Below are 9,932 nucleotides of genomic sequence, written 5' to 3'. Positions count from 1 at the left end.
CCACACAGAGACATTTAAGAACTCATATTTACTGCTGCTGTATTTAATTTACTCATTCATTTTCATAGAGTTGCTTATTTATTTCAGTAAAGTGTCTAACAGTGGAGTGATTAAAAACCTTTTTTCTTCCTGTCCAACAGCAGCGAGTCGGTGAAGGACGATGGCATCTGTTGAGCAGCATAGTGACACACAAGATGAGCTGGAAGATAAAAAACACAAGGAAGGTAATGAAGAACAGAATATCAGTGATGGTGAAGTTGTCTGTCTTTATGTTGAAATGTAATGAATCTCTCTGTCTGTGTTCCAGTTCAGATGAGCAGCAGTGAAGTCTGTGTTATTATGAATGCTCAGGGGGGAGGAACTTCATATGCTCCTGTACTCAATAAAAACACCATCACAGGCCCAGTGACCTTCAATATCACCACTGCAGGACACGGTACTGTGACTGTAACTGAGACACTGCTTATTAGCCCGCAGTGAAATAATGCTGAGTGATTGTAAACCAGTTCTTATAAAAGTTGACCTAAGAATTAGATTCCTCTTCCTCATCAGTTCAGTAATAAATGTTTCTCAGTCCGTCTCAGTCATCAATGGTCTGCACAGATGTGTGAAGAACTGTCACATGAACACAATCGTGTCCTAAATCTTCAGTCTTTATTTCTTTCTTACTGTCTTACTCATTTACACAGTTGGAAATATCAAATATGGAATATAACCTTGAACCAAGAAAAGCAATAATGCAGCACTTGAAAAATAACTTCTCATAAAAATACACAGGAGGCTGTGTGACATTACTTCTATGGTGACTGAAGGAGAATAATAACAGGGAGATGAATCTCACAGTTCATTTATGGTCATATTGTTCTCACGCAGACATACTACAGTATTTTCATTTGTGTATCTGTGTATTTTGTCACACATTTTTTACTTCTGTCTTTTCTCTCTCTCTCCACACAGAGCCACAAAAAAGAACAGAACAAGGTGCAGTCTTATCAGTCGTATTCAAAACGATGTTTTTTTTTTCATCATTTTTTTTTCTTTTACTGCATAAGTCACAGTTGTGACTGTATTACCAATTCTCTTTAAATCAAGTCATTTAAATTGGTAAAAAAACGTATTTTTCAGGCTAGACCATTTATTGCACAAACACAGTCCTGAGAGCATCTGTCCAGCTAGGAATGGTTTTGTTCTAAGAATGTTCCGTAATGTTTTCAGCAGCAAGTCTTATGTTAGTTCCCATTTATTTAGGAGTATTCTCCTGAAAGGTAGAATAACATTCTCAAAACATTATACAAATGTTTCATGATTTATTTATTAGAACATTATCCACTAACATTTTAATAAAGATTTAAGTGGGAATCTTCCTATTGGACATTGGATGTGAACTGAATTACCAGCTTTACTTATTATAAACCAGATTGACTTTATTTCTGTCATACATTTACACAAGTTTTTTACTGAGGTGAACAGAGGTTTAGATGTTGATGTCTGTTTGAAAGTAATAGTTTGGTTTATTCTCACCATTATGTTGATAAGTGTCTTTGGATGTTTGTTATGGCAAAAACAGTAAGAGACAATGTGAACAGATGATTTGGTTTGCTTGCTAATGATTAAACTATCAGCATGTAGCATTCTAATTATCTGTTCTCATTTAGTCTAATCTGTGGTGCTGCACTTTATTTGTTATAGCAGTTCAGTGTTTCTACAGACAGAGATTCAGCAGAAATCAGATGCATTTCAAGGATAAAAAAAACACTTCTTTGTAACAAACATCAAGAATCAGTGTATGAGTCTAAACATTGGTGACTTGCTTCATTCTGCAATGTATTGTGGGTACATCTTACAAAACTCGAGCTCCCAGAATGCACTGCAGCATGAAGCATGTCACCATTGTTGAGATTCATACACCGATTCTTGATGTCTGTGTGTGAAAACTATTTTCTAACTATTTTAGGAGTTTGAAGTGATTTGTGAACAGTGTGTTTTGAAAATTACAGATAGAAATACAGACTATCTGATTAAATCATTGATCACTACATGATAATATTTTTAACAAAGTCCAGAGTCAAAATGCTCAACTAAAGCAAACGCTTCTCCCCATGATGGTGAAATCAAACCAAACTATTATTCTCAAACAGACTTCAACATCTAAACCTCTGTTGATTTGTAAATATAAGACAGAAATAAAGTCATTCCAGTTTATAACAAGTGAAGCTGGTAATGCTGTTTTTGGAGTTATTTAATGATGTTGGAGCTTGACATCAAACAAAGGTTAGGTTTTTGCTTTCAAACTAAATTTGACATCTGAGCAATGTAAGTCGACATTTTTTTTTATTTATTAGAATGTTGGAGAATAATGTTCTAATAATGCTATCAATAAACATTTGTAGAATGTTTTAGAGAAAGTTATCCTACCTTTTAACAGAACATTCTGGGAACTTAAATAAAACTTTCAGCTGAAAACATTCCCAGAACATTAAACATTCCTAGCTGGGTCAGGAAGCTGACTGTTTCTATAGCAACCGAAGTTGATAAGTGCAGCTGCAGTGACACGATGACTTTACCAATTAACAACTGGCTCTTTTATTCAGAAGCAGGACTATTCCACCTAATTGTGCATTGCACTTTCTCCCATTCAAGTATTAGATGTGCTGCATCTTTGTAAGTTTAAAGTATGTGGAGTTACTTTTAAAAGTAGTTAAATTATAGTATGTTGAAGAAATACTGAAGAGATCACAATGATGTAAAAGCTTTATCATGTTTATAAAAAAGGAAATAATCTGTTTTTGATTTTTCCCAATGTTTTATTAACTTTATTATCTTTTGTAACAGCAGATTTGAAAAAATTCTTGGAAACTCACAAATCCAACATGAAGGAGAAAGCAGAATGTATTTTTGAGGGCAAGAAAGAAAATGAAGCACATCTCCAGGATGTTTACACAGAGCTCTTCATCACAGAGGGAGATATGAAGGAGGTTAATCAGGAACGTGAGATTCTGAAGATTGATGATGCTTTTCACAAGAACAAACAAACACAGGACAAACCAATTAAATGCAAAGATATATTTACATTATTAAAGGGAAAAAATAAGAAAAAGATTGTGCTGACCAAAGGAGTCGCTGGCATTGGAAAAACTGTCTCTCTGCACAAGTTCATCCTGGACTGGGCTGAAGGAAAAGCCAATCAGGATATACATTGTGTGTTCCTGCTTCCATTCAGAGAGATTAACTGCATTAAACACAGAGAGTTCAGTCTTCATGAGTTTCTGCTGAGATTTTATACTGAATTGAAGGGTTTGGAAAAATCTAAGTTATATGAGGAATGTAAACTTGTCTTCATATTTGATGGACTTGATGAGAGTCGCCTGTCTTTGAATATTAACAGCGAAACATTGAATGATGTTGAGGAAAGATCATCTGTAGATGTGCTGTTCACAAGTCTGGTCAAAGGGACTCTGCTTCCATCAGCTCTGGTCTGGGTGACCTCACGACCTGCAGCAGCCAATCAGATCCCTCCTCAGTATGTAGGTTTGTTCACTGAGGTGCGAGGATTCACTGACCAACAGAAGGAGCAGTACTTCAGAAAGAGAATCACAGATAAGACTCTGGCTGTCAGAATCGTCAAACACATTAAGACAAATCGTAGTCTCTACATCATGTGCCACATTCCTGTGTTCTGCTGGATCACAGCTACAGTACTTCAGGATATTCTCAAGGACAGTGAAGAGAACATCAGCACAACACTCACTGAAATGTACATCCACTTCCTGCTGATACAGATGAACATGAAGAACCAGAAGTATGATAAACAAGAAGAAAGAGAATATGCAAGGAATTTAGACTCAAATAAAATAATGATTTTAAAGTTAGCCAAGTTGGCGTTTGAACAGCTGAAGAAGGGAAACATTGTGTTCTATGAGGAAGATCTGAAAGAATGTGATATTGATGTGAGCAAAGACACTGAGTTGACAGGAATGATCGCTGAGATCTTTAAGAAAGAAAAAGGACTTCATGAGAAGAAGGTCTTCTCCTTTGTGCATCTGAGTGTTCAAGAGTTCCTTGCTGCAGTGCATGTGTTCATCTGTTACCTGAACAAGAACATGCAGGAGCTTCAGTTTTTCTTTGATAAACCAGAAGAAAATATTACACTGCAGGAGCTACTAAAAAAGGCTGTTGATAAAGCCATGGAGAGTGAGAGAGGACATCTGGACCTGTTCCTGCGGTTTCTGATGGGCATTACACTAGAATCTAGTCAAAACCTGCTCAAGGGTCTGATCACAGACACTGAAGACACCACAGAGAGCATCAGACAAACAACTCAACACATTAAACAAGTGCAAAACAAGAATATCTCAGATGAAGCTTCAGTCAACCTATTCTACTGCTTGCTTGAGCTCAAGGATCATTCATTATATGAGGAAATCCAGAGTTACATCAGTTCAGATGCACATCCAGGAAGAAAACTCTCATCTTCAATGTGCACAGTGCTGACCTACATACTGCTGATGTCAGAGAAGGTGCTGGATGACTTCAACCCAAAGAGATTCACATCAAAACAAGAAAATCACAAGAGACTCGTTCCAGCTGTGAGAAGCTGCAAAAAAGCCCTGTGAGTAATTTTTACTGACTGCTGTTTGATCAAATATTTTATTCTACATCGTTAAACAATTAAATGTTGAAATATTATTTAAAATATCTTCTTGTCCTGATAGTGAAGTATAAAATATGTTGCAAAAACACTGAACATCAGAAAATAATCAAAATCAATCAAACCTTCTGTTCTTGCAGATTTGACGGCTGTGGTCTTGATGAAACATGCTGTGAAACTATATCTTCAGCTCTCCAATCATCAGACTCCCATCTGACAGAGCTGGACCTGGGCAGCAATCACCTGCAGGATTCAGGAGTGAAGCTGATTTATGATGGACTGAAGAGTTCACACTGTCAGCTGAACATACTGAGGTTTGATATTCACTAAATCACTAGGTTACAATATGTGGATGAATTGCCAATTCACAATTACAGATAGCCAATTTTCCCATTTATATTTTAGAATAAATGTATCAGTGATGTTTTTCCAAGGGAACAAGGCAGGGAATGTCTACTCAAAAAAACCTAATGTGAAATCCATCTCTGTTTCCACGCATTCTGGAAAACCTGGATTTGACACTGCAGTACATTTTACTTGTATTTCTGTCATCGCGGTTTCCTTTCCATGAACTTGTTTGCAGAACACCTCGCCACACAAAAATGAACCAAACTCAGCAGCATATACTTGTCATGTATTTGTCTTGTCTTGTTATTGTAAAGTGTTACTAGAAGAGCGTTTAGAAAGAATTTTAATACGTTTCAAACTTAATGGCCTAATGGTTAGAGAGTTAGACTTGTAACTTGAAGAGTGAGGGTTCGAATCACAGGTCCGGCAGGTATTGTAGGGTGGGGTGAGTGAATCAGCAGTGCTCTGTTGTAATGAATCTAAAATATATGAAAGTCTAATGTTTATCAGTACATTACAGAAAATAATGAACTTTATCACAGTATGCTAATTTTTTGAGAAGGACCAGTGTGTGTGTGTGTATATATATATATATATATATATATATACACACACACACACACACACAAATATATTAAAAATAAAAAAAGTTTGTGTCTCTGGCACCGACCCTGATAAGAGATATTCAAAGTAATATTCATGTATTTAATGAAAATTGATTGAAAGAATATTTTCAAATTATTCTTTATTTAGTAAAATTTTAATTATTGTTTGCAAAATCACTGAAACTGTAAAATATTAGTAATATGAATTGGAACACATCGAAGCAATTTAAATTTTCAGTTGGTTTTATTAAATGCTTTAGCATATTTTAAGATTAGTAAATATCGATCCAAAATAATAAAGGAGGAATACAAAAACAATTCTGACAATATATACACATTCATACACACTGTCACACTGAAAAATAAACAAATCACAACATAAATTATACACATGAGTTAATTAAGGAATAATTGACTCTGGGCTGCTTTAAATTATTAGAAAAATAATGCACACCTGAGGTGGTGATGACGCGATTTACAGTTGTGCATTATTAATAATTGAATAAATGACTTTGCCCGCAGTCAATTATTCCGCTTACACTACAGTAACCACACATCAAGACATTGATCAGATGAGATATTTCAAGGCATTCATCCAGTTTTTGTGTTATTGTGAGTAAGATTAATTTCTAAACTTTTTTTACTGATAATATAATTAGAGTAGCGTTAACAATATTATCATGCGTATGTTTCCAATGTTTGCGTCTGTAAGGGGAGAAAAGTGGGGAAAAATAGAGTATGTGCTTTCCATACATCATAAAATGTCATTTTGTTGCAAAAATGTATCTGTTGTTTTATCAAGTCAAGTTGTCAACTTTATAGCACTTTATACAATATTGTGTCAAAGCAGCTTTACTACAGGAAAATAGTTTGTTATTGTCCCCTTGCTTTATTGATGAAGTCATTTTCTAGCTAAAGTCTTTTAAAATAATTGAAATAATTTGGTGAAGTGATACGGTCATTTAATGCAGTAAAGATCTGCCTGGAACTACTTTCATCATGTGGTTTTCCTGAAAGAAAATGTTGATTATGCTGTACTTAGGCCAAATATAAAGGCCGGAATACAAACCAGATGAACACATTAATATGGCTGTTTGTTTTGTTTTCCACTCAGGCTATATGGCTGTTATATTACAGCTCAGTCCTGTGAGAGTTTGTCATCAGCTCTACAATCCTCAAACTCTGTCCTGAGAGAGCTGGACCTGAGTAGCAATGACCTGAAAGATACAGGAGTGAAACTGCTTTCTGATGGACTAAAGAGAAACTGTAAGCTGGAGATACTGAGGTTTGAGTTCAAACGCTTTAATTGATTTTTTCCCCCAACATTAAATTAATCATAAAAATCATATTGCCAAGACTTATTTTGTTTTTAATTACTGTTTTTACTTATTCAGACTTTCCATATGTAATCTCACTGCCCAGTCCTGTGAGAGTTTGTCATCAGTTTTACAATCCTCATACTCTGGTCTGAAAGAGCTGGACCTGAGTAACAATGACCTGAAGGATCATGGAGTGATGCTGCTTTCTGATGGACTGAAGAGAAACTCTAAGCTGGAGATACTGAGGTAAACTGTTTTCCATAAAATAATTAACAACGTGCTACCACATTTTGTTTGAGAGTGAAGCATGACACTGAATTCATTAACACCCAAGAAAATGATGTCTCAGAGAGACTCAGTTTGAAGTAAATGCTACTTCAAATCAAGTCAAGTCACCTTTATTTATATAGTGCTTGTAACAATACAGATTGTGTCAAAGCAACTGCAGAGTATTTAAACACAACAATAGTGTGTAAGTAACTCATTATTGTAGATAATCAATTTTCAGTTAAAGGCAGTTCATCAATGAATTCAGTGATATCATCGTCAGTTCAGTTCAAATAGTAAACGATATCACTGGAAAATGGAAAAACTACACAAACTCCATTTAATACAAGTTTTATGAGTTTAAATCAACATGTATATACATTTGAAAATATAAAATGCACCAAACATATTTCCAAATCTGTAATGAGAATTGCTATGAATCTATTGAAGTAACAAGAACAAGAAGCTATTACATTTAGATAATAAAATATTAAGACAGATATCCATATTAGTATTGTAATTTTACTGTGAATGTAAATTTGTAATGCATCTGAACTATTTGCAAACAGTATTTTTATTTTGATGTCCACATTTGCTCTTAATTGCCTAATCTGCTGCCTAAAAATGAATCTATGTAAAGTTGAGTAGTTACGTGAGATATTCTACTGGTATCGCTACAGGAACGTCCTTTTACAATTTTGTATCACTCCGCGTGTTCTAGCCGGGTCTGTTTTTGGTAACACTTTCTATGAAGCCTGTATTTATAATACATTATAAGGGTATTCTTAAGGCGTTATAATACATTTATAATGCATTATAAAAAACCTTATAATATGTTGTATCATCTTATGAGTATTCATAAGATCAGTTTTAATGTATTATAATGTTTTACTTATTTGTGGTTATAGCTTTTAAGAGTATGATTACCTCCTCCATAGTTATAACGTATTATAAGTCTCATATCTTGCCATGTTTCTCATGTCACTTTACTTAAAGCATACAAAGACCACTTATAAGTAATTATAATAATATTTCTCAAAGAGCCATACGATCAGGTATCAGATGAGATAAATGTGTTTGTATATTGTATTATCAGTTTGATTATTTGGATGGTATATCCTTCAGACAGATTTTGATAAGTAACTCTGCAACTGCATGTCAGCTAACAGTAATTATCATTAGTAGTATGCAAAATATATGCTAACACTGTATTTTGATGGTTCCCCAAATGGCAAACTGATTATAAGTAACTTTGCAAGTACATGAACCTACTACCTAGCCTAACCTTAACCTAAGTCTACTACTACTCTAAGGAGTGTTAGTTGACATGTAGTTGAAAAGTTGCTTATAGTCAGTAGAATAAGGGGACCATATACTAATAAAACATAATATAAATGAAAAAATAAATGTAATATGATATAGTCCATTATAAATTAGATAGATTAAATGGCATCCATTGAGTGTTATAAATAATCATAATCTTAATAGTTATAACCTCAAATACTCAAGTATTATAATGTATTATAATTGTTGTTACGAGTATTAATGAGATGATATAACATATTATAAATTGTATTATAATGCATTATGCATTCATTATAATGCCTTAGAAATACTCTCATAATGTATTATAAATAGGGGCTTCATAGAAAGTGTTACCAGAGATTTTCTGTGTTTGTTAGAATACAACTCCAACATTTACGACTGTGACAGTTCACAGACATAACACTTGTTTTCACAACACCCGTGTTACACGCACGACATGCAAATTATTTTGTTTTTTAAATGAAATGATACTTTAAAAAAGGAACTAAAAGTAATATGCTAAACTAAAGGTAATATGTTCTCTGCAAAATAAAGCAAAAACACATAATATAATGTTTAAAATATAACACAATATCAACTTCTTATTTACTTAACTGTTGTATGAAATCATATATCACAAACTCAGCAGCCCACATTATTGCCAGAATCCCCTCCTCTCACCACATCACCCGTGTTTTGCAGCAGCTACACTGGCTTAATGTTAAGCTTCAGATTGACTTCAAGATTCTCTTGCTAACTTTTAAAGCTATTCATAATCTGGCTCCTTTGTACCTATCTGATCTTCTCCACATCCATACTCCTTCTCGTTCTCTTCAATCTGCTTCCTCTCTTCATCTTACTGTCCCTTGTGCTTGAGTTTGCTGACAGAGAGTCTAAAGGATTGGTTAATCCCTCTTGTAGGTTTTTCAAGAGTCATCCACTCGGCTATGCAATTAGTTTGCAAGGCACCAGCTGAGCCCTGTGGCATTCTACTACTTCTGTTCAGGGCAAGAGTGCTGCCGTCCTTGGGTGGAAAGTTGTAACTCTTCTTTTGAAGGGTGCGATAGAGCCAGTCCCCTCAGCTGGAATGGAGAAGGGGTTCTACAGCCCCTATTTTTATTATTATCAGAAAGGATGGTGGACTCAGACCAATCTTGGTTTAAAAAAAAAAAAAAAACTTTTTGAATCGGGTCCTGTTCAAGCTGCTGTTTAAAATACTACACATTTGCTGGGTGTGTTAACAACAAGAGGTTGGTGGCAATAGACTGGAAAGACGTGTACTACGTGTCCCAATCCTTTCAAAGTGCAGTTAGTTCCTACGGTTGCCTTCGAGGAATGAGCCTATGCGGCCAGTGCGTTTTCCCTGCTTCCTGTTTGCCTTGCCTTGCTGCAGAGTGGTCTGTGTTTGTTGCTCCCTGCAGCTTCGGTTTTCTGTTGGAT

General features: G+C 35.0%; 1 protein-coding gene across 1 annotated transcript; it reads left to right on the top strand.

Moving 5' to 3' along the window:
- The first annotated feature begins 160 nt into the window (after positions 1 to 160).
- On the top strand, positions 161 to 8,913 carry LOC141292132 (NACHT, LRR and PYD domains-containing protein 3-like). The gene is made up of 7 exons (XM_073824085.1): positions 161 to 224; positions 308 to 436; positions 2,836 to 4,609; positions 4,789 to 4,962; positions 6,716 to 6,886; positions 6,996 to 7,087; positions 8,870 to 8,913. Exons 1-7 carry the CDS (start codon positions 161 to 163, stop codon positions 8,911 to 8,913), a joined length of 2,448 nt encoding a protein of 815 aa, XP_073680186.1.
- Positions 8,914 to 9,932: the final 1,019 nt, after the last annotated feature.

The sequence above is a fragment of the Garra rufa genome, chromosome 19 (assembly GCF_049309525.1).
Source record: "Garra rufa chromosome 19, GarRuf1.0, whole genome shotgun sequence".
In the NCBI taxonomy this organism is placed as follows: Eukaryota; Metazoa; Chordata; class Actinopteri; order Cypriniformes; family Cyprinidae; genus Garra; species Garra rufa.
The sequence above is the reverse complement of the archived record's forward strand: the minus strand, read 5'-3'. Positions and strand labels throughout refer to the sequence as shown.